The sequence below is a fragment of the Leptinotarsa decemlineata genome, unplaced genomic scaffold, assembly GCF_025532065.1.
Source record: "Leptinotarsa decemlineata unplaced genomic scaffold, Ldec_3_MD MMD2_tig00003700_RagTag_RagTag, whole genome shotgun sequence".
Lineage (NCBI taxonomy): Eukaryota > Metazoa > Arthropoda > Insecta > Coleoptera > Chrysomelidae > Leptinotarsa > Leptinotarsa decemlineata.
The window spans coordinates 274,259-299,147 of NW_027412592.1; the positions used below are offsets into that span (position 1 = coordinate 274,259).

The following is a 24,889-nucleotide window of genomic DNA, read 5'->3' on the forward strand; positions in this document are numbered from 1 at the left end:
TACTCCATCTGATACAAAAAAATTAATCACTCCTAAAAATATAACCCTTTCAAATCAAATAAGATTCCTCATGGCTGGGATTAAATCAAATAGGTGAATGAATGTCATTACGATGTCATCGATGACATAAGCAGATCAAGCTTATTCCGTGACATTCAAAATCGTAATTCATGAATGAAGTGTGTGTATTTTCTATATGTTATCCAATTTGGTACTGAAGAGCCTTAGGGCAAGTGTCTTAAGGCGAAACACGTGTATACCAGTTAGGGTGACAGTGTTCCATGTGAGTATAATTTATTACCATTCATTCAAAGTAGAACTCATGTGAATGATATCTGATTCTTATTCCTCCACGAATGTTCGATATACAAACTGAATAGAGAAAAGTATTTTCTGTATAATTCAGTGTTCATATAGAAGTATTTGTTTCGAAATAATTTTTTCTTTCGCGTAATTCAATGTTTATATGAAAGTAGCTGTTTCAGGAGGACTTTCTTTCAGTTTGTGTCTGAAAGTTACTTCTTTGCATGATCTACACATCCATGTATAGAGTTACTTATTTTCAAATTGATTAATCCTTCCTTTCTTTGGAAGATTCTCTCATCCATTTTTTTTGTATCAGATGGAGTAGTAGAAAGCAAAAACTTTTCTTTCCAAAAAGGTATGACCTAGTTCTAAACGGAAATTGTTTTCTGCAAATTTACTATTCTTCTGCGATCCAAAGTGCATCATCATTGTTTCATTAGGATAAATTTTCAAGTCATGTTCACTTGCTAGCCCATTGATCAAATCAAGATCAGTGTTGAAGAGATTTTGTGCCTCAGCACACTCATCGATTTTGAAGTGCATGTAAATTGGATGTCATCAGCATTCGCCTGTTATTTTACATTTTTTGATGGACGAGATAATGTCAGTAGTATAAATGATGAACAATAAGGTTCCAAAATGCAACCCTGTGGTACTCCTAATAGAATATCAAGAGGTAAGGAGTGATGACCATCAACAACAACTTTTCGAGATCTAGCAAGTAAATAAGACCAGATGAGAAATATAAGGCAGCACTATCAAAACCATAATATTTGAGTTTCATGCAAATCAGCTCATAATTGATGGATCGAATAGTAGTGCTAATCATTCCCTTATCAAATCCGTCAATAATGTCAGTAGCAAGAGCTGTAGCCGTGCTAAAACCCTGCCCAAAACCACATTGCAATTGATGATATGTGTAATATATTTATCTATGAACGGGCTACAAAGTTTCAACATTCTAATTGAAATATTATCAACCCCTGAAGCTTGACTTTTAATATCATTCAGGATTTCATGAACAGCTTCTTCAGTTGCGAATCGAAATGAGAAGTTATCTTGCCCGATTGAATAATTATTGCTATAAAATTCAATATTTTCATCACAATTATTAGAAACATTTTGTACGAATTGGGCAAAATAGTTGTTTATTTCATCGGGATTCAAGAGGTGATTGGGTAATGAAATTGTTTTTTGAACGAACATTGAGGTTAGAAAAGAGCATTCCAGGTTTTGCCTGGTATTTTTTCAGAACAGACAAACTTGAGATATGTCCTTTTTTCAGTTCTAACTATTGACAAGGTATAATTTCTCAATTTCTTTGTTTCTCATACGATCATTAACAGATTTAGTTTTTTTAAATTTTTGAAAGGCTTTATCACGTTCTTTCATAAGAAGTCTGAGATTTTGAGTGAGCTAAGGAGCGGGTGGTTTGGTAATTCTAACTTTTTTAAGAGGGGCGTGTCTGTCAAAAGTAGAGATTAAAAATGAATTGAAATTGTACAATTTATTATCAATATCATTTTCACTTATAATTTCGAACCACGGCAACTGGTATAAATCTGATAAAAAAGTATGCAAAGTGAAATTGTCGAAACAGCGGTATGTTACAAGTTTGGGTTCTATTTTGAATTTCTTTGTTAAATATTCAACGTAAACTAGCTTGTGATCTGAAATGCCTTGGGATGATAAAGTACCAGATCTTACAACATATTATTATTACTAACGAAAATCGGGTCAATGAGCGTGATGAAACGTTGGTGATTCTAGTAGGCTCATTAAGAATTTGTTCTAAATTGTAACATTCAAAGCAGTTGAGTAGGGGATTGCGTAGTTTGAAAAGGTTAACGTTGAAGTCTCCCATGCATATCACATCATCAAAAACAGAACAAACAGCGGATAAAATATTATCAAGGTCACCAATCAATATCAACCAGACTAGGGGCTTCTTGTGGGATTCTTCAATGGCCAGAGTTTCAAATCACTCCATATATATATATATATATATATAATATATATATATATATATATATATATATATATATTATATATATATATATATATATATATATATATATTAGCTATAATCGGTGAAAGTGGCGATCCCATGGCAGTCCCTCATCTTGCGTAAAAAATTCGTCCTTCAGTTGGAAGTAGCATTTTCGTACACAGCATCCTAGTAATTCCATAATTACGTGTATCGGTAAGTTTGTTCTATCTTTCAGGTCCCCATCTTCAGATAGCTTCTTCTGTATGATTTGAAGTGTAAAAACCTGGACACGTTCTGAGTGGCTGAATCTCTGGAGCTAATGATCGGTCTGAGTAAAACACCTTTTTTATGGATTTTGGGTAGTCCATACAAGTGAGGTGGCTTACTATGTTGTGGTGTTAGCAATGATCGCTCTTTTTCCAAAAAATAGACTTGGTGTTTTTCAAAGTCTGGTACAACTTCCTTTCAATTGATGCAGTAGGGTCTCCTACGATTTTTGTTTTTTTTTTTTCTGAAGCACCTCTTCGATCATCTGTTCGTAGAGATCAGTATCCATCACAACTTATCTGCAGGTAAGAGATCTTGATGGTGTTGTCTCTACGTAGCCTGTTCAGGGCTCTTCGTTCTTCATTGCTGACGTTGGGAGTTGGAACTGGTTCTTGATCTAGCTGTTCTCTGATTTTCCATCTGAATTCTTCTGCCTCGATCTGATCCATAAGGAAACTGGTGGATTCTACTGCAGTTATTATTTCCAAAGTGGGCACAGATGTTGGTGAAATGGCGAAGTTTAGACCTTTCCTCAACAAAGATTCCTCTACGTTCGTGAGCGGGCGGGAATTCATGTTGATGACGTTGGTGGCTTCAACGTTGTCCTGTTCTCGTTCTGCATTTGGACATTGTTTCCTCACCAACTTTCCCCACTTCCTATTGTAGGTATTCTCCATGCCTAGTCGGATCTTCAAACACGTGCTTTCAATTTTGGCAAAGATTGGTCCATGATCCTCTTCCAAGGTCTCTCTTCTTATTTCTTCAAATCGTTCTATGGCATCCTGCATCAGAGTTGACCTCTTCCAACAGTGGTATTTGATTTGAGACCTCATCAGTGCTCGGCTGGCGCGTTCCAATATGCGTTTGGCTATCTCTCCTGGGATTGGCAATTTCAGCAAAAAACCTTTGGGTATGATGTTGTTATCTCTAGCTCTGCACAAGAAGCTGAGGTGAGTTTCTTCTTTGGTGAGCTTGACCATAGTCTTCTCATATCCTCGGAATAAGTCGCTGGATCCGGGTCCGTACCAGGTATTCAACGTTTGTTTGAAGGTGGCTGACAATGTTTCGTGGTGTATTTCATTAGTTCGGACTTCCATTGTTTGATATAATAGAAATTGATTTGAAATTCCTTACAAAAATAAAAAGATCAACCATTCTTATTCCTCCGAGATCTGAATATTTATAGGTCATTCGGATGCTTTAACCTTTCACCTATCCCCTCTTTCCTCTTTCCGCTTCATTGGTTTTAGCGGGAGATGACCGTTTGGCGGGAGTTGGTCGTTTTTCGCTTGATAAAAGGTTTCCATATGTAACGTATCTCTACACTAGCTTGACTAAATGCGTTGTTGGACAACACATACCCGGCTTCCTTGAATTTTCTCCTAAACCAGTGTTCCTCTATGTGGATGATTTCAGCTTGAGCCCATTTGATATTATGTTGATGAGTCCAAACATGCTCTGGTATTCCGGATTTGCTGGTTTCTCCTCGATGTGTGTGTTTCTTGTGCTCAGCAATGCGAATTTTCAATGGCCTCTTAGTTTCACCGATGTATAATTCTCCGCACTCGCAGGGTATCCGGTAAATGCAATTGTTGGAATCGCAGTCCGCGTTTGGTGACCTGGTTTGAAACTCTGGCCATTGAAGAGGCCCACATGAAGCCCCGAGTCTGGTTGAGATACGTAGACGACACCTTCATAATATGCAACCATGGGAATGCAGAACTAGACATTTTCCTGAAGCACATCAACAACGTAAGTCCTTCCATCACTTTCACAATGGAGAAGGAAGTCCACAACGAATTGCCTTTCTTAGACGTATTGGTGAAGAGGGCTGACACTAAATGGGAAACATCTGTATATCGAAAACCCACTCACACAGGACAGTATCTGAACCAGAAATCCAACCACCATCAATCGACTAAGAGAGGAATCATCAAGACTCTACTAGACCGTGCTTTCGAGCTCTGTAATACAAAGGAAGGTTTCGAAAAGAAATAGGCATCATCAAAAATGACCTTCAACGGAATGTTTACTCCATAGTGATGGTAGAACAGGCTTTAGCTAAAAGACAGCAAGAACTCCACAAGAAAGAGAAGCCACCACAGCCAGTACTTGTACTTCCCTACATCAGAGGATTATCGGAAAGGATAAGAAGGATTGGGTGCAAGTATAACATCAGGACCTGCTTCAGATCTGGGAACACTATGCGTAGCAGCCTCACAAAAACCAGGCTACCAAACGCGAACTGTGATTCCAAGATTTGCATTTACCGGATACCCTGCGAGTGCGGAGAATCATACATTGGTGAAACTAAGAGGCCATTGAAAGTTCGCATTGCTGAGCACAAGAAACACACAGAGCGAGGAGAAACCAGCAAATCCGGAATAGCAGAGCATGTTTGAACTCATCAACATAATATCAAATGGGCTCAAGCTGAAATCATCCACAAAGAGGAACACTGGTTTAAGAGAAAATTCAAGGAAGCCGCGTATATTTTGTCCAACAACGCATTTAGTCAACCTAGCGTAGAGATACGTAACATATGGAAACCTCTTATCAAGCGAAAAACGACCAACTCCCGCCAAACGGTCATCTCCCGCTAAAACCAATGAAGCGGAAAGAGGAAAGAGGGGATAGGTGAAAGGTGAAAGCACCCGAATGACCTATAAATATTCAGATCTCGGAGAAATGAGTCCAGTTATCACCCGAAGACGATTGTGGATACTAATATCGAAACGTCGTGACGTAACTTGGTTTGGAATCTTTTAATTTTTATTTTTATATTTAATTTTTGTTAATAATATTTTTTTATTTTCAGCTTTTATTAATATTTCAATTTTTTTATTTTCTGGTTGTAGCTTGTATGTTATTTCCTTGCAATTTCAGTTTTTTGTTTTAATAAAATTGTTATTTTTGGTTAATCTTTTTATTTTTTTCAGGGATTTCAAATCAATTTATATTATATTAGACAATGGAAGTCCGAACTGATGAGAAGACTTACTTACTTTTCAGAAGAGTGAAAATAATTTTGTAGAAATGCAATAAATCTATCTGCATATACTGTAATATTCATCTGTATCTATGACTCTACTTGAAAACTCTGTTATTTTTAAAATGTCTCATTGAGTAGACTTTTCTTGCAACTAGGTATAAAGTTGTATTTTAAAAAATTAAAAGAATGCCTAAGTGAATGTTCATTTTAAATTTGATATTATGATTAAGAAAGTAAACTGTGATTAGCACTATGATAATGACAATGTTGCATAAATTGGCCCTGAGTCATAATCAATAATGGGTATAACTATTTTGAAGGTCAGCAAATTGTTCTTAGTAGACATTGCTCTCGTAATCTTGTAGGAGGACAGAAATTCTTGCAGGTCGGGTCTGCCAGACATGAATCTCGACCAGGTTAATCATTTTCGACAGAAAAATTATCCAACCCCCACCAAAAAGTTTCACAATTTAAAAAAAAATTGGAAATACATTTTGCAGGTCGGGTCTCCAGACATGAATCTCGACAAGTATTATAATTTTCGCCAAAAAAAATTCCAACTCCCCATCCTTTGTGTATGGAAAAATTTCACATTCCCCATTAAATTGAAAATAAACCTTGCAGGTCGGGTCTCCCAGACATGAATTACCAGGTTGATCATTTTCGACAAAAAAATTCCAACCCCCACCCTTTGAGTATGGAAAAAACCTACACTCCTCATTAAATTGAAAATAAACTTTGCAGGTCGATAGAAATTATTGCAGGTCGATAGAAATGATTGCAGGTCGGGTCTGCCAGACATAAATCTCGACCAGTTTGATCATTTTGGACAAAAAAATTCCAACCCCCACCCTTTTGAGTATGGAAAAATCCACATTCCTCATTAAATTGAAAATAAATCTTGAATATCGACCAGGCTGACCATTTTCGACAAAAAAATCCAATCCCCACCCTTTGAGTATGGAAAAATTTCTGGCGATCTGCAAGGTTTATTTTCAATTTAATGAGTAATGTGATTTTTTTCCATACTCAAAGGGTGGATGTTGGAATTTTTTTGTTGAAAATGATCAACCTGGTCGAGATCCATGTTTGGGAGTCCCGACCTGCAAGAATTTCCGCCGACCTGCAGAATTTATTTCCAATTTTTTCAGAAATGTGAAATTTTTGGGTGGGGGTTCGAAAAATGTTTTCTGTCGAAAATGATTGACCTGGTCGAGATTTATGTCTGGCAGACTGGACCTGCAAGAATTTCTGCCGACCTGCATGATTATTTTCAATGAAATGAGGAATGTGGAATTTTTCCAGACTCAAAAGGTAAGGGTTGGAATTTTTTTTCTCGAAAATGATCAACCTGGTCCGAGATTCATGCCTGGGGGACCCGACCTTCAAGAATTTCCGCCGACCTGCAAAATGTATTTTTAATTTTGAATTGTGAAACTTTTGGGTGGGGGTTGGAAAATGTTTCTGTCGAAACTGATTAAAATGGTCGAGATTCATATCTGATAGACTCGACCTGCAAGAATTTCTGTCCTCTTACAAGATTACAACAGCAATGTATACTGAGAACAATTTGCTGACCTGTAGACCTGCAAAATAATTATACCCCTATAATAGACATATTATAAAGAACATTTGCTAGCAATCAGCAATTTTAAAAACTTACTAAATGATGGTTCAAAACTAGTGTGTGGATTTCCATATTTTCACTTTAATACAATTCTCATTAAATTATTGGAGTCCCGGCCTGCTTCAACTTTGTAATTTTGAATTTAGTCTCTAGGGGGCGAATCTGTACGGCCACTATCAATAGATAATCTGTTTTTTGACTAGATGACCATGTGACTTTGTGTCAAATAGTAAATACACGCTTTGTATGTAGACTCTGTATACAAAATATACATTATCCTACTAAGACAGATACAGTGCTCTAAGCTCTAACTTTCAGTGCTACCATCTCTTATACAGTAACTAAAACATTTTTAAATATTCTGATCTAACTAGAAAAAAATCTTTCTGTTCAAATAGAATTCAAGCAATGACAAACCGTTCTTCAATGAGAAATAGAATCTTCAAACAACCACAAGACCAAACAACGGCAATACCTATTGAAAAAACCAAAATCTACCAACACCAACTAGCTCAGGTAATCGGTGTTGTCAAGTTGTCAGAAAATTATACAAAGTTGAAATCAACATGGCTTTGTTAAAAATAAAAATATCGATTTCAGACAAAATCAAACAGTTTTCAATATTATTCAAAAGTAAAAAATCCCATTATTCTGAAAGAATTTAAAATAACCCCAATTCAGTGGAAGTAACATAAAGATAACTCTTGAAAAGATGATTCATGATTTGATATGGCAACCGTGTTTCGTTACAAGTTTTTGTTTATAAATAAAAGGAGTGAGTATCAAAAGAGAAGTTTGTTTTTGTGGTGATTATTGGATCAGTTGGTGTGATCGTTATAAATTTCTAATAGAGTTTTTTTTTCATTTGGTGCGTTCTATATTAGTGTCCTGATAAAGGTGAGGGAGTTTTTCCACTTTAACATTTTCCGATTAGAATTTTCAGTCCAGGAAAAATTTACTGATTGAAAAAATAACTGCCTACTTCTCATTATTAAATAAAAATAACCATAAACATTAAATTTGCAGATAACATTATGGCATGACCTTGAAAACTAAAACGTTTTTAAATGATTCATCTATAGCTCACTAATTCCATTTCTGGACTAAAGTGGGCTTGATAACTATCCTGATGATGAACTATAAAAAAATATTCACCTGACCAAGTAACATTATCTATCTAACATTGGCAGCCAACTTCATACTAATTTCCAAATAATCCTGTAGAAGGTATTTCCTGAACAGAAGCTAATTTTATGAAAAAAAAAATTCATTTAAACATAGATTTGCAAATGCATTGTTTGCAAGATACAGGATTAAAACTTTTTTGTATTGTTAATATTCCTTATAGGATTTTCGTGAAATTTGGTAATGTTATTTTCAGTGATAATAAGAGGTTCATTAGATACAAATTATTGAGTCCGCAGTACCTATGGAGGCTATATTTTTACATGAATATTTTCAGTACAAAGTAATGGAAAAATTATAAGTTATTCACATGAAACTTATTTTTTTATAGAAGTGAAACTCGACTCAATTTGAGAAATGATGAAAGTCATCACAACTAACATTAAAAGCTGTATTTGTAGTAAATTGTTACTATTAATACCGATAAGAAACATTTTTTATACCATTTACTATTTCTCTCAAGCATAATGAAACTAATAAATGTTCATTAACACTCAAGCAATTTTACTGGTTCCTGTTTTTAAAATAGTATTATTACGGATTTGAAACATCAGGAAGCTACAGAGAAATAAAAATTATTTGTGAGTACCATGAGAAACATTATAAATACCAATACTTCTTGAATTTCACTAGTTCGGACTTCCATTATCTAATATATAAAATGATTTAAAATCCCTGAAACAACTAAAAAAGGAGAATTAAAAATGAATAGCTGAAAATAACAATTATATTGAGCAAAAATAACCAGAAATGAAAGAATAGTGAAATGAAATACAACAAAAAATAAAGTATAAAAATTATAAAGAAATAAAATGAAACTAAAAATAAAAAGTTGAGAGATTCCAAGCCACGTTAGTTCACGACGTTTCGATTGTTAGTATCTACAATCGTCTTCGAGGACGAGGGATTTCAAATCATTTTATATATTAGACAATGGAAGTCTGAACTAGTAAAATTCATCATGTAACATTGTCAATCACCTTCAAATAAACTAATACTTCTTCTTGTTCACTAACACTATTTGGAATTATCCTATAAAATTTATTTACATTATTCCAGATGTGGAAATTAATCTTAACCACCTTTCTTTCAACAACCATTGCCATTCCTCCACAACCAGTTTTGTTCATTCAAAGAGAACCCCACCCTCTCTCTGATGAGTTCATCGAATCAATAAATAGGGCACAATCTACATGGACAGCCGGTCGCAACTTTGAAGAAAACATTTCAATGTCCCACATCAAGGGGCTTATGGGAGTACTTCCCAATCACAAAAATTTTCTTCCACCTATTATGAAGCATAATTTAGAAGGTGTGGAGATTCCCACAGAGTTCGATTCCAGACAAGAATGGTCTCACTGTCCAACCATTCAGGAAATTAGAGATCAGGGTTCATGTGGATCTTGTTGGGTGAGTATCCTTTCATATTTGGGGCTTTTTCTCTAGAATGAGATTATGTGTCCAGTATAGAGATCGATTGAAAGATTTATAACCTCATTCACTTATTTCAGTAGTTTTATTTATAATATGAATGTGGGTTCATCAAAGAATATGTCTGTTCAATTTTACTGAAATTGAAAAATTCAAAGTAACATTATATAAATATTCACATATATTCAGTGGGCATACTTTTGAAGACTGGCTGTAAATAAAATTAACTAAAAGAACAATTTGTTCAGGCCAGTCTCGACTCACACTGTAGGTTAATGGACTGACACCTATCAGAAAACAACTATTCCCCTGGCTAACATCACGAAGGGCGTTGGATTATATCCAACAGGTGTCAGTGCAGGAATCTTCACAGAAGTATTTTCTGCACATGCTCATGGAGATACAACTGCTGGAATTGATTTTAAATTATGGGAACGGGCACACTTGCCAGTCTGTATCTTTGTATCGCCAACAGTATATGCAGGAAATACTTCTGTGAAGATTCCTGCACTGATACCTGTTGGATATAATCCAACGCCCTTCGTGGTATTAGCCAGGGGAATAGTTGTTTTCTGATAGGTGTCAGGCCTTTAACCTACACTGTAGGTAAGTCGAGACTGGCCTGAACAAATTGTTCTTTCAGTTAATTAAATAAACAGTTTACAATTTTATAGTGATCATTGTATATTCCAATAGAATCATCTGGATTAGAGGATTGGGTATAAGTAGGTTGGGTTTATAATGAGTTCTTTCGTTTATTTATTTGTCTTTCCTTATGAGCAACAATCTTCAAAAGTCAATACTTATCTAAGAGTTAATGAGATGACATATGAAAAAATATCAGTATATTCAGGAAATCTAATATTCATTAGTCCAGATCAAAACGTTTTCTTTGGTTTCATCATGTGTGGGTCTTATCCATCATAAAATATATTCTCATAATTAATAAATTGATCGATGTAGCCATTACTACGTGGTAGGAAATCATAATGAAGAAAAGAGAATGAATGCAACAGAAGGAAATTCAAATAATAATAATAGCATACATCAATAAAGTAATAAATATCACTTGAGGTTTGTAAAACTGAAAATACTAAAACGACAAAGAATGAAGTTACCTCTTTAATTTGTTAAACATTCTTCTATGGTGAAGCAATTTCTCAGGATAAGGTAAGTTTTCAGCCATGATTTGAAAACTGATATATTTTTTGAATGTTTTAGAGTTATTTTCTTCAATGTTTAGATTCCAGACTTTTTTATTTTAAACATTTTGAAGGAGCAAGTCTTTTGATATAGTAGAGTAGCTGTTTTTCTTGGTTCAGTATAAACAATATGAAGAAATAAATTATATTGGCTGGTATTATAGTCAACAACAAATAATAATTCTGCTTTGATTTTTCTTTGTAAAGTTGTTATGAGAGACCAACTAGCTGAAACATATGTAACCTCTTTACAAATATTTATGAAATAATCAGTGAAGGGAGAGCAAACACGTGACTTGAAGTTCTTATTTGGCTTATTCATTTGATAAAATAGAAATCATTGACCCATGTGTAAACAGATTTCTTATAGATGAATGAATGCAGAAAATCATGTAGAATGATGATAATGATAATAATATCACACCCTAAGTTAAGGCGTGCCGCTGACCACCAAACAGCACTGCCTTGATAGGATACGAATGTTAGTGGCTGCTAAGAAGTCACTAGTGAGGCTAGCGAGAAGTATTGCGGAAAATCTTACTTTCCGCGAGAAGTATTGCGGAAAATCTTACTTACCGCGAGAAGTATTGGGGAAAATCTTACTTTTCGCGAGAAATCTCGCTTATTTCATAAGCCTCCATGTGTTGTAGACAATTTGCCGATAGCTGATCAGGTGGAATCCTTCTGGAAGGACATCTATGAACACCCGCAGCCACTCAACTCAGACACTCCAGCCCTAGCGCAGTTCGAAGCTTTCAGCAGAGAGCTTCGACAGCCTGAGCTCAATGAACTGCGCAACCCGATAACCCTGGATGACGTTCGAAGAGCCCTTGTGGATTCCAATGCTGCTCCAGGCCCAGATGGGATGGACACTTATTGGTGGAAAAAACTACCAAGGACCCACCGCCATCTGCCCAGAGTTTTCGACTCATGGCTGGACGGTGAGCAGACAATTTCCGATTGATTTGTCGAGGGACGGAGCATTCTCATCCCCAAAAGCGGAGATTTATCGATTTCTAAGAAAAACAGACCGACAACATGCTTAAATTCGTGATTTACTAGCACGAGTGTTCGTACGGAAATATGAACAGAGAGGGTCAAAGAGAGGAGTCTCTGGATGTAAGGAGAACCTGCTCATCGATAGATGTTTAACACAAGGCTCGATACAGTATAAGCGTAACCTCAAGCCATAGCTTGGATCAATTACCGCAAGGCATTTCATACATCGCGTGCATTTGCTCAGATGCCTTGCGGTACCTGAACAACTGATACCACTCTGGCGGACTCGCTTCACCATAGCATCTTGTCAAGCCAGAGTCCAAACAGGGTGGGTCACTTTCAGAAGGGGTGTATTTCAGGGCGATTCCCTGCATCTTACTATTGCTATTATCCGTTACGCTCAGGAATACTCAAAGGTATAACTGTGGCACCACCGGAAACCGGAGGCACAGGATCACCCATTTGTTTTATATGGATGATTTTAAACTTTATACTTCTGGAGAGAGGGATCTCCATCGATCCTCGAGGGTGATGAAAGAGTATACGCATGCTATCGGTATGAAATTCGGGATAGACAAATGTGCAAAAGTCCATCTCAAAAGAGGTCGAAGCGGGGACTACGTAGAGTATGTGCAGCTTGTAGATGGAACTATTCTACACCATCTGGATGCCGGAGAAACGTATACTTACCTCGGGGTGAAACAACGCCAATCACAAAAGCTAACAGCAGTGAAGAAGTCTCTCCGCGGTAAATATCAGCACAAACTCCGACAAATGTGGTTATCGGAACTGTCGGAGAACAAAGTTGCTGCAAGTTGGAGCATTTCTCTTTAGGGCAGCTGCGTGAGTAGCTGATGAACTAAGTTTAGCTTTCGATACTGAACGAGGTGATCACAACTCTGTCACCAAGTCAAAACCCGTTCAGCAAAAGGCTTATATAAAAGCTGCAGACATCACCACACTTCTGCAGCAACACAAGGATAAGCCAATGCATGGGGTCTTCTTCAATGACATTGAAGACCTTGGCTTATTAAAGCGCGTGACTTTCACTTACCTCTGGTCGAGTGGGCTGAAGTCGGAAACTGAGGGTTTCATCATGTCCTTCCAGGATGGTGTCTTCAACACCTTAGTCTACTGCAGTCGCGTGATGAGTGTTGTGGTTCCTGACACAAGGTGCAGTGCCTGTCGCGAGGCGTCCGAAACCCTATTGTACTTGCTGTCAGCATGTTCAGCATATGCGCCCTCGACCTATATCCACCGACATAACGCGACCCTAAGAGTGCTTTATTACCACCTACGGTAGTCTTACGGTATTGACGAAACACCGGTGTTGCCCTACGCTCCAGGGGATATTGAATCCGTTGTGGAGAACGAGAAGTGCCAAATTTATTGGAACTATTTGTTCCCCACCCTCAGGCTCATACAAGCTAATAAGCCTGATGTAGTCCTTCACGACCATCACAGCAAGACAATAATTGTCATGGAGTTTTCAGCTCCTGGCGAGGGGAATATCGTCAGAAAAGAGGAGGAAAAACGGATAAAATATCGAGATATTCTCTCCGAACTCAGCAGAATATATCCAGACCACTCTGTCAAGATGATTGTTCTGCCTATTGAAGTCCTTGGAGGAATGATGCTCTCTCTACTCTCGAATCTCAAAATCATACCGGCTTACTGCACTAAGGCAAAAATCTTAGCCGGGCAGATGCAGTGTGGGGAGTGGTCGTTGGTTTATAATGCTGGCCCACCTTCACGAATGGATCGGGGCTGAGTAGTTCATAAACATATATTATTATAGAACTCGTACTCCACAATATACTGAAACTTATTCGAAGTTAACTCTGCTGACTGTGCTCTCAAATGCTATTTGACAGTTATGATATATTATAAACTTAGTTCAATACAAATATTTGGTGCGTGTTGCATCATGATATCAATTGTCGATTAACACCTGCAATTTGTTAAATTTGTGCGAAACAGTTTTCTCTTACTCCTAGTATTTGATGGCTATGTATTTCGAATCACGTTATCATACTCTGTTGTATCTTCAAAGTAAGTTCATGGGTGGAACCTCGTGTAGTAACTCTAAGTTCTGGCGACTATTTTTTTTGTTGTCTGAGAGCCAAGTACCTATCCTTTTCTTCCAAGGGTTTACGAAATCCTTGTAGCTGTGGATCGGTGTACATTGGCAGCACGGAGATAATTGTAAGTACATAGCTCTCTGAACACAAGGGAAATTGTCCCTGAGGCAGTGAATTGCAACTATTTTACAAGTAGAATGGTTACATCAAACCTTGATTGTTTTCAAAGTTGAAGATGGAATTTTTTTCTTTCTTTGAGCTATTCTTTGAAAACTTCAGAAAATATCCTCGTTAGAAAAATTTGAAAAATTAAATTTTCCATTTATTTATGTACAATCAAAGATGAAGATAATTTTAGAAGAACCAGTAAAGCATTGAATCAATTTTGTTCAAATATTCCACTTGGTTTGTTCTCTTTACTCAAAATGGTATTTAATTTTTTTTACATATAAAAAAGAAAGTAATACAAATTATGAAATTATAAAACAGAAACAAAATTCAATTGGCGCTCCAGGGCGACTTGATTGATTCCAGTGGCGCATTTGCTTTTTCAGCTGCAGGAAAACCCAGAAAAACCTGCAGCACTACATCATCAGAAGATCTTCTGAATATAGAACCCTATACTATTGCTGAATACCTCAGCCATACTGTGTGACATAATCTATCTTACTTACTGTTTTTGCGATTATTCTTCAGAAATAAAGATATTTATTATTTTTATTATTATTGTCCTCTCTTTCATAGAATGAAATGTATGGTGTCTCCAAAATAGTTAGTTTATCAAATTGACATTGGAAAATTAGAAATAATTGCAAATTTAAAAATAAATTTTTGTGCAATACCGTTTTCTTTCAACTTTTTTTTTCAAAAATAGTTACAATAATTCGCTTTCAATAAAAAATAAAATTGTTTCATTGATGAAGCATTTTGTATATTTGAAAAAATGGTTCAATGCCTTATTCATCTTTTCTTTAATTGTTCATAAAGTGATGGAATATTTCATATTTTTCCAGCAAAAATCTTTTCTGAAATTTTCGAAGAATATTTCCAAGAAGAAAATATTGTCGAGGTTTTTATGTAAACCTATAACTTGTAAAAAAAAATTGATAATCAACAAAATCATAATTGTGAGAAAAATTGCGATAATTTTTTTTGCCAACTCAACCGTTATTTCAACACCTCGAAACGTGATTCGATCACCAAGTGATCATCTTCAAGGGGAAGATCAAACATTACTACACCATAGGTTCCAGACAGTGCATCACAAACTCATTATTATTCATTCAACTATCCACCAAATTCTAATTTTTTCATTCCTTAATATTCATGGGATAAATTTTTTTGTGGAAACGACCACTCAATTGAAACTATAAATTTTGGTGCTACAGTTTCGTGAGGTAGGATTTTTTTTAGGATATGTTCACTATCTTTTTTGTTTAACTGAATTGTTTTTGACTTTTGTTAACACTGGGCTCAAATCGTATATCACTCTGCGAGAAATTACAAATCGAATGACAATAATGAATCAAAATTGCTGTAAATAGCATCGCATTCACTTTTAACTTACAACTTTTTGAAAATGGGCAAGTGCAAGTATGTACTTTGTTTGAAACAGACATTTTTTTTGCAAAATGGTGTTAGGGACCGACTGGTTCAAGAGTAACCTTCATTAACATTTTTTTTGTAAATTGTTACTTCAAAGTTATTTTTAAGTCATCTAATTTTATTGATTGAATATAGATTATTAGCAATACTGTTTGTTTCTTTTTATTGGTAATTGTTTTGCTAATTTGGAAAGTTGACCATTGCCTCCAATCAGCTTCAATCCTGATTAAATGTTTGCTTATTTATGTGGCTTTCTGTTATTTTGAATCATTAATTATTGCCAAGATATCATTGCAGATGATTTTTCAACTCGATATCTTAGGATTTAATAATTTTCCTATGATACACATTTTCCTTATCTCAGTATTGGCCTCGGTGATTGACCCAGAGACCTTTTAGGTAATCTTTTGAAGTTATCACATGGCAAATAAGTTAATAACAAATGATAGACGTTGTTATTTATTTAAATCAAAGGGAACATTCCCATTCCTTAGAAAGATTTTCAATTGATTCGGAAATATACTCAAAGATAATGACAAATTGTCAAATGCAGAAATAAATTTCAATTGTTATACAATGATGGTATCTGCTTCGTTGCACACCTGTTACAAAACCAACTGGTAAACAAAATATATGCATTTGAATGTATTTAACCAGGCTTTTTTGTTATATTGTTACAAAACTGTTTACTAAGCTATATCACCAACCACTAAACTGTATAAGATCCAACAACTATTTATCAGAGTCGGTAAATAAATACTGAAATCAGTAGAGTTGGTTATGATCAGAAGTGATGATCACAACTTATCATGAACCCACATCTACCAAAACTCTATTTCCTCCTTAAATTACATGCAACCAATTTTCCAGTCAGGCCTGTGGTGTTGTTCACTCGGTCTTTCATAATGACATCATCTGCCATTCAGAAATGACCAAAGCTAAAATCACAAAGTAATAATTCAAACCTATATTAGTCCAGTAGTAAAACAGGAAATTTTAGATTTGCTTTCAATTTGTCTATCGCAAAATTATTTTCAATTTATGTACAGATTTTATTCTTGAGGTAAATAGCTAATAATAAGTCTGCTGAAAATTCAATGGATAACCTACATAGATAGATAGATCTTTATTTGCTCCGGTTACATATAATGTACACATATAAACTTCGAGGAGTGTGGAACATGTTAGTAATAAATAACAAATAGATAACAAATAAAAGCTTTACATACATAATCAACATTGTCACACGTAGTTTCAAGACAAAAAAAAATAAAATCAGGCATATATAAATAACATTCATATAGTTAGCATACTATCATTTAAGAATTCCTGCAAGCTATAATAAGGTTTTTCTACAAGGTAGTTCTTCAAACGATATTTCATTTGTTGAAATTGGAAGATTTTTTGAGTGAGTGGAAATTTATTGTAAATGTTTATAACGCTTTATAACGTTTATGTATAGTTGCATTTTCTCATTTCTAAGATTATTCATTGTTCTGGTGTTGTATACGTGATATTTTACAGTTAATGAAAAGTTCTGATCTATTTTCTGTTACAAATACTACTGCTTCATATATGTTTAGATTCATCAAAGTTAAAATTTTGGTCCTAATAAAAGTTCTGCAGTTATCGTTTTTTTTTTTCATCTTGTAGATTACATATTGGAGTTTCCCCAGAATATAATTCCTTTCTGCATACTATGCTTATATTCAATCCTAGATTGAATATAAGCATGGTATGCAGAGAGGGCAGGTTCGGTTGAGATATGTTCCGACAGTATTCTCAATGCATAGCAATATTTTGAAATATTTTTTGATAAATAGTCTATGTGGATTTTTCCAGTCCAGTCTCCTATCTATCAACCGTCCCAAAAATGTTACCTGATTGCATGTTTATATTTTGAATTTTGATTATTATATTCAAAGGTATTCAACTCTGGCAAGGATCTATTTACGAAATGAATTATTTGGGTTTTGTCAATATTAAGTAGTAGGTCATTTGCTGTGAGGAAATTCTTTAGTACATCTAGCACATTTGTTGTCTTTGTCATGACCAACTGAGAGTACTTTTCTTTTAAGATGACCGATATATCATCAGCATATTATAATACAATAAGTTTATTAACTACATTTGGTATTTCATTTGTGTACAGTATATGTAATAATGCGCCTAGGATGGATCCTTGTGGCACACCTTTTTTCTAATCACAATTGATTCTAATTTAATTATCCCCGAGATGTCATTTTCAATCAAATGTTGGGTTTTGTTTGTCAAATAGGATTTGATTAAGTCCAAAGATGTGCCTTTGATTCCATATTTATCATGTTTTTTGCATAAAATTTCATGGCTGACACTGTCAAATGCTTTTGACAGGTCAATACCCAAAGTTACAGTACAATCATCTTTGTTCAAATGATGTTTTTCAGTGTCTTGATATATTGTTTGTATGGTTGATTTACCTTTACGGAATCCATTTTGTTCTTTTGCTAACAACAAATTATCATCTAAAAACTTGAGTAAACGTTTGTTCATGAGCTCTTTAAAAATTTTACTGGGATTTGGCAATAATGATATGGGTCTGTAATTACTTTCTTCATCTCTGTTTCCTTTTTAAATATAGCTTTAATAGATGCCACTTTCAATACTTCTGGGAATACTGCTTGTGAGAAACATAAATTTATAATATAAGTCAAAGGCTATGATCTCTGCTGTTTCTTTCAATAGACACATAGGAATCTGATCTTCACCAAGAGATTTTTTATTTTTCAGTTGTTTAATACATTCTATTATTTCAAGCGGAGTGGTAGGTTCAAAGAAAAAAGCATCATCACATTCTTTAATTTTTGTATAATCTGGGCTATCTGGTTTATTTAGGTCAGAGCAAGCTTCAGTAAAATACTTATTGATTTGATTTACTATGATTTATAATAGCATGATTCATAGATTAGTCAATGTTCCTCTTTCAATAGATAATTTTAATAAAATATTACACATAGAAAATGAAGGTTTAAAGCTACATCATTTGGAAGCAATGGAGATTATTAAACCTAAAAATTCAAACATTTTACTGAACAACCAACTGGATTTGAATAGATAGATAGTACTGATGAAGAATTAATATAATATGCTCTAGATAATCATAATTGAATATATACCTTAGGTATATAAAAGTTGAGTAGATGCTTTAGGTAATTATGATCAAGTAAGTACCTGAGGAGTAGTCTCATTACAGGGGTATATATATATATATATATATATATATATATATATATATATATATATATATATATATATTAGAGTAAGGAATGAACTTTTAATATGTTATTTAGTATGAAAAAGCTACTATTAGCAAAACATATAGTGTTTTTTTAATAAAGTTTATAGAGATCAAATCATAAGGCGTAGTTCATGAAACCGTACTTTATATTTTTTCAATAAAATCATTACTTCCAATTATTTTCAAGGCCTTTGGAGCAGTTGAAGCAATGTCAGATAGAGTGTGTATCCATTCTGAAGGTTCTGTCAATTTCCATTTTTCTGCCGATGATCTTGTGTCTTGCTGCTGGACATGCGGAATGGGATGCAACGGAGGATTTCCAGGAGCTGCCTGGAACTACTGGGTACGAAAAGGGCTGGTATCTGGAGGACCTTATGGATCAGAACAAGTAAGTTAGTCAAATATGTAGGTTAAAATTCAATAAAACTTGATTGCAATGACTTTTTCTTAAAAAACATTTTCTTCATCAAAGCTGAACCTTAATATTATTTAAAAGATTTTTTTTTGTGGAGGACTCAATATTTTTTATTTTTTTTACATATAACCACTATGTGAAAAATAAACTAAGAGAAACATAAACGTTAACCGAATTTTCATAAAAACATCTAGTGTATGTATTCATGTAGACTATCGCATATGATAACTGTAAATTTCATTATTTTGACGTGTCAAAAAAAATACAGCTATTCACAATTGAGGCAAGAGTGTTAAAGTAAAATATACCACTAAAAAACTAAGTATAGAAATTTAATTTTTATAAATTGTTCTGTTCAATTTGTAGACAAAATCGATAAGTACAACAGATTACTGACTAATTGGACTTTTCAATGGTTTATATTATGCAGTAACTTTTTGGGGGTAAACTTTCAAGTTTACTCTTTATTACACTTCAACAGATTCTCAATTTATTCAACTTTGTTTATTTTTATGAATAAAGATGCCATAGGGCAATGTATTTTTAAGAAAACACATTTTTATCAAATAAAAATTATTCATTTTTCATTCATTAAAAACGTGTTGAATTTGAAAAAAAATAAATAAATCAGAAGATATCAGTCAATTGACAGTTTAATGGCACAAATTAGTAGACAGAATTGGAAAATTAACATGTAGGTATTTCTGTTGAAGGTTAGCATTTTGTTTATGAAATGATGTAAAATATCAAACAAGGTTAATATGACTAATATTAGCTTATGTAATTTCACTTATTAAAGTAAGTTATGCTATATAATGTATTATACTGGAGTTTCATCCAACACCGAGCACGTGTTTCAATCACCAATTGATCATCTTCAAGAGGAAGATTGAACATGTGTCGAGGTGTTAAAAAATAATGATTTGGTGTTGAAATAAATTCCACTAATATTTATTACTACACCAACGGTTCCAAACTGTGCATTACAACTATATAATGTGTTAAAAATTCAACCAGGCAACTGAGTTTTCCTATTGAACTTGTGATGGATGGTTTATTGACAAATTTTGTCAGTCTTCACGATAAGATAATATAACAATTCTTGTGAAAATTTTGATTGGATAGCATTTCATTATTTTATTTTCACTTTTGTTGCTTCTTGCATCAGTTCAAGAAGTTGATGAACCTGTTCATCTCTGAATTGATCCAACTCTTTCTCTGATAAAGGAACTCCTAATTTCTTGGCACTAATCTGGGAACCTCTAGGTCCACTACAACCTCTCTGGGGACCTCTAAGCCCCAGCTGCTCTGCCAGGATGAGTGCATAATTCTGAAATTAAAAAACTACATGTTCCACATATGGTACATGTTTCAAGATAGAACTCACTGTCCATTCGATAATAAATACTTCAGCTTCTTTTTCACTGCAAACCTTGTGCCTCTTGAATTCATCCCTGGTATAATTTGTCCCTATTATTTGTAGTTCCTCTGGGAGACCTCTGTGAAGTTTGAGTATTGTTTTGTATAAAATCCTCGCTCTTTGAATATTCGAATAATTCATTCTAAAGATATATGTATCTTCACAGGTAAGATCTGATCATTTTTCACTCATCACACCCATATTAACTGGTTACAAATAGTAAAAATGCCAATCCAATAGTTTGATCAACACTCAGTTTTTAATCCATATCTGTCAGTCTCCTGTTGTCATTGTCATTTTTGTTTTTAATCCATATCTGTCAGTCTTCTGTTGTCATTTTCATCAATGTCATTATAGCCAATATAATCATCTTGAATTCACAATAGGAATTTATTGTTTTGTGTCGGATCATATATAACTTTATCTCATTGGAATAGTTTTTTTAACTTTGTTGATTTTCTATTCAAAAAGCCTTTTTAGTGTCTTAGTTCCATATTAGAACACACCAGTGAATCCATCTTATGGAGATGATAATCAACGTGACACACGTCAAAAGGATGGCCGCTTTTTTTAGTCGTAGTCATTACGTCATCAGCGACACAATAGTAAACAATCAGAAGAGGCACTCAAAAAGTGGTGCCTCTGATTTGAAAAAGTCGATTTCGGTGACCTTCGCCATTGTGTGATTACCAAATAAGGCGGTGATATCGACGGGCCAGGACGGATCCAGAGAAACAAACAGTTTGAGTTGAAATTACAGACTTTCGACGTTTTGTCCTTCAGAATTTCCAAAACGGTTTGTTCTGTGTCGTTTGTCTGCTTCAACTATTAGAAAATCGTCTCTTGAGGAGATGACAATCTGTCTGTTCAAAAAAAAAAACATTTAAATTTTACTATGCTTGGGAATGGCAATTCTGATTTGTCAGTGATGCTTTTGCAGAAAGATGCACATTTAAAACCTCGTTTTTAAAATTGTCGAAGTAAAAGTTTTTTTGTTTTGTTTCTCATATCAGTGAAATTCATTTCATTTCAAGTTTTTTCACTTTCAGAATAAATATTACAACATATATTAACGTCAGGAAAATGAAAAAAAAAATTATGTTGTTTCTTGTCTGACAATGTATCTGCAATTTTCACTTTGAAATGATGAATTTGAAATACCTTATTATAAACAAAAACGATTTAACTTTTCTCTCTTTCATTCATTCATTTATGTTGAATTCTGTTATGCCTCGGGGTCACTCACTTTTGCCCTAAGAAAGATCATTGGATTCGAGCAATAGAAAAGGAAATTGAATATCTGAATGAAATCGAACTTGGATTATGAAAAAACTGCTACTAGTAGGAAAGCGATTCTATGTAAATGGGATTATAAAAAGGAACCGAATAAAGGATGAAAACTACGATGGAACCTTCAGCTCTGTATGAACAAAAGGTAGTAGCAGGGGAGCTGTTCTCAGTATTGCTGCTAGTAGGAAAAGATACTCTCGCCAAGTTTGATATTACTAATGCATTATGCATTCGATTCCATGAAACTTAATTTCCAGAAAAGTAATTCAAATCCATGTTTATACATGAAGAAACATGGAAAAAATTTAATAATTTCAGTCCTTTACGTGTATTTTATGAAATTAGTGAAATAGCATTCACTATGAAAAAGCTACCGTGATAGCGAAACATGTCGTGATATAATTTTGAAAATAAAGTTTGTGAAGATCAAATCTTAGGGTGTAATTTCATTAAATTACTGTGGATCTTCACGAAAGTAACCCGAATTAATTAGAAAAAAAACGTGTTATTTTTATGAAATAGAAATATTTATTTAATGTAAACAATGAGACATGTATACATTCGTCTAAATAGTGATGTGGATCACATAATATTAGTAAAATTATAAAATAGTGTAAAATATGCTTCATATGATGAACATACAAGTAAGAAGGTACATATTAAAAACAAGAAGTATGAACATGTTGAAACCAAAGAACAGGATAGTAATCCTAATGAGGAAGAGGATTACCTACTCACTTGCACATGTAACTACATAATCCCAATAATCATTTACGGAGTAAAAACAGTGCTGTTACGGATCTTAAATTTCATTAGTTCGGATTTCCGTTGTTAATATTATATAAAAATGATTTGAAATCCCTTGAAGAACCAATAAAAAAGAAAAGTTGAAAAATAACATTATATCAAGCAAAAAAACCCAGTAAATAAAAATACAAGTAAAAGTAGAAAAACTTTGAACAAAAAATAAAAAAAGCGATTCCAAACCAAAGTTACTTCACGACGTTTCGATTGTTAGTATCCACAATCGACTTCGGGTGATGACTGGAATAATTCCTCGAGAGATGAATGTTATGGGTCATTCGAGTACTTTAGCTCATCTCCGCTTTCCTCTTTGCACTTCACTGGTTTGGTGGGAGATGACCGTTTGGCGGGAGTTGGCCATTTTTGCACTGCTATTCCCGATTTGCTGGTTTCTTCTTGCTGTGTGTGTTTCTTGTGCTCGGAAATGCGAACTTTCAATGGCCTCTGCTTTCACCGATATAGGATTTTCCGCACTCGCAGGGTATCCGGTAAATGCAACTCTTGGAATCGCAGTCCGCGTTTGGTGGCCTGATTTTCGTGAGGCTGCTATGGATAGGGTTTCCGGATCTGACACAGGTTCTGATGTTGTACCTGGACCCAGTTCTTTTTATCCTTTCCGATAATACTCCGATGTAGGGAAGTGCAAGCACTGGTTGTGACGGTTCTCTTCCTTGCGAAGCTCCTGCTGTCTTTTAGCCAAAGTCTGTCCACCATCACTTTGGAGTAGCCATTTCGTTGAAGTTCATATGTTGCGTATCTCTACGCTAGCTTGGCTGAATACATTGTTGGACAACATGTATGCGGCTTCTTTGAATTTCCTCTTGAACCAGTGTTCCTTCATGTGTATGATCTCCGTTGATCTTCAACGGAATGGCTATTCCAAAGTGATGGTGGATTTTTTTACATAAAGAAGGCACTCCATAAAGTAGCAACATGGTAATGGCGAGATGCTTAATTTCCTGAACAGTGTTTACAGTGACATGTGTTTCCCGAGGTTATCAAGGCATACGTCATTATGCTATGGAACATAGCAAAATATGCCAGTATTGGACGGTCGGTATCTACATTCAGCTTCTGTTCCCGAGAGCGTGAGTAGTAGTATCGCAAGGCGATTAGATAGATCCTTAATATGAGGAGCAAAACTTAGTTTGTTATCCTAAAAGCTCGAAGTGGTCCTCAGATGGTGCTCATAAAAATACTCTGTTTTTTGATTCATTAAGGAATAAATAATTACAATTGAACCAGTTTTTTGATAATTCTTTTGCATGGTTGAGAATTTGTGTAATGCGTTGTTTTGTGGGATTCAAATGTTATACCAGTTGATTCTCTAAGGTGGCTCACCCGTATAACTTTTTTATTATTGGAGATAGAAAAACGAAATTTGTGGGTTTTGTATTATAGTTTGATTCACATTTTTTGACATGTTTACTCACTTTGCCGTACTTTCAGTTTGACCGGAATGACCCCAACTTTCGATTTTTAAATGGGACATCCTATATATTTTTACTTATTTTGTCGAAAATGACATTCTAATCCAACAATACTTCACTTGCAATATTTAAAAACTAACATCATTTTTATTCCAATTTTTATTTTCTGATCTAGAATGTCTTGGATCATGTAAATCGCTTCATTCTTGATCAAGTTGTACCCTTTTTTTTGGTATTCTTTGTGCCTACGGTTCTCAGTATTTTTTATGAGAGCAAATGGTTCGTGAGTTAACAAATAAAAAATTAGAAGTTGAAATTATTTCTAGTTGAGGAAACGGCGCCAATTGTTTGAGCTCATACGTGAAAATTTAGACTATATATATAATTAATTAACTAATAAATCAATTATGATTAAAAATAGATGGAGTATCAAGAAAAGAAAAAATATTGTTGAGACTTATAATATCTTCAAATAAACATTTTACATATATACAATAAAAAAAATGTATCATGAATGATTCGCAAAATATCCCCATTTATAGCAATGATTTTTATATATATATATATA

The 24,889-nt window shown here is 34.4% G+C and overlaps 2 protein-coding genes across 3 annotated transcripts; one reads left to right on the forward strand and one right to left on the reverse strand.

The window, feature by feature from the left end:
* Positions 1–7,575: 7,575 nt before the first annotated feature.
* On the forward strand, positions 7,576–19,386 carry LOC141483517 (cathepsin B-like). 2 transcript variants are annotated; one of them, XM_074178193.1, is made up of 3 exons: positions 7,576–7,698; positions 9,427–9,777; positions 19,150–19,386. In XM_074178193.1, exons 1-3 carry the CDS (start codon positions 7,591–7,593, stop codon positions 19,357–19,359), a joined length of 669 nt encoding a protein of 222 aa, XP_074034294.1. In that variant the 5' UTR covers positions 7,576–7,590; the 3' UTR covers positions 19,360–19,386. The 2 variants fall into 2 exon arrangements, with proteins under 2 accessions (XP_074034294.1, XP_074034295.1); XM_074178194.1 differs by lacking the exon at positions 7,576–7,698 and adding an exon at positions 7,948–8,079 and having other exon boundaries at positions 19,150–19,383.
* Positions 19,387–20,014: 628 nt separating this feature from the next.
* On the reverse strand, positions 20,015–20,891 carry LOC111513798 (succinate dehydrogenase assembly factor 3, mitochondrial; the record flags this gene model as incomplete). The annotated part of the gene is given in 2 exon segments (XM_074178195.1): positions 20,015–20,707; positions 20,765–20,891. Coding segments are annotated over 2 exon segments (325 nt in total), but the record flags the coding sequence as incomplete, so codon positions are not given.
* Positions 20,892–24,889: the final 3,998 nt, after the last annotated feature.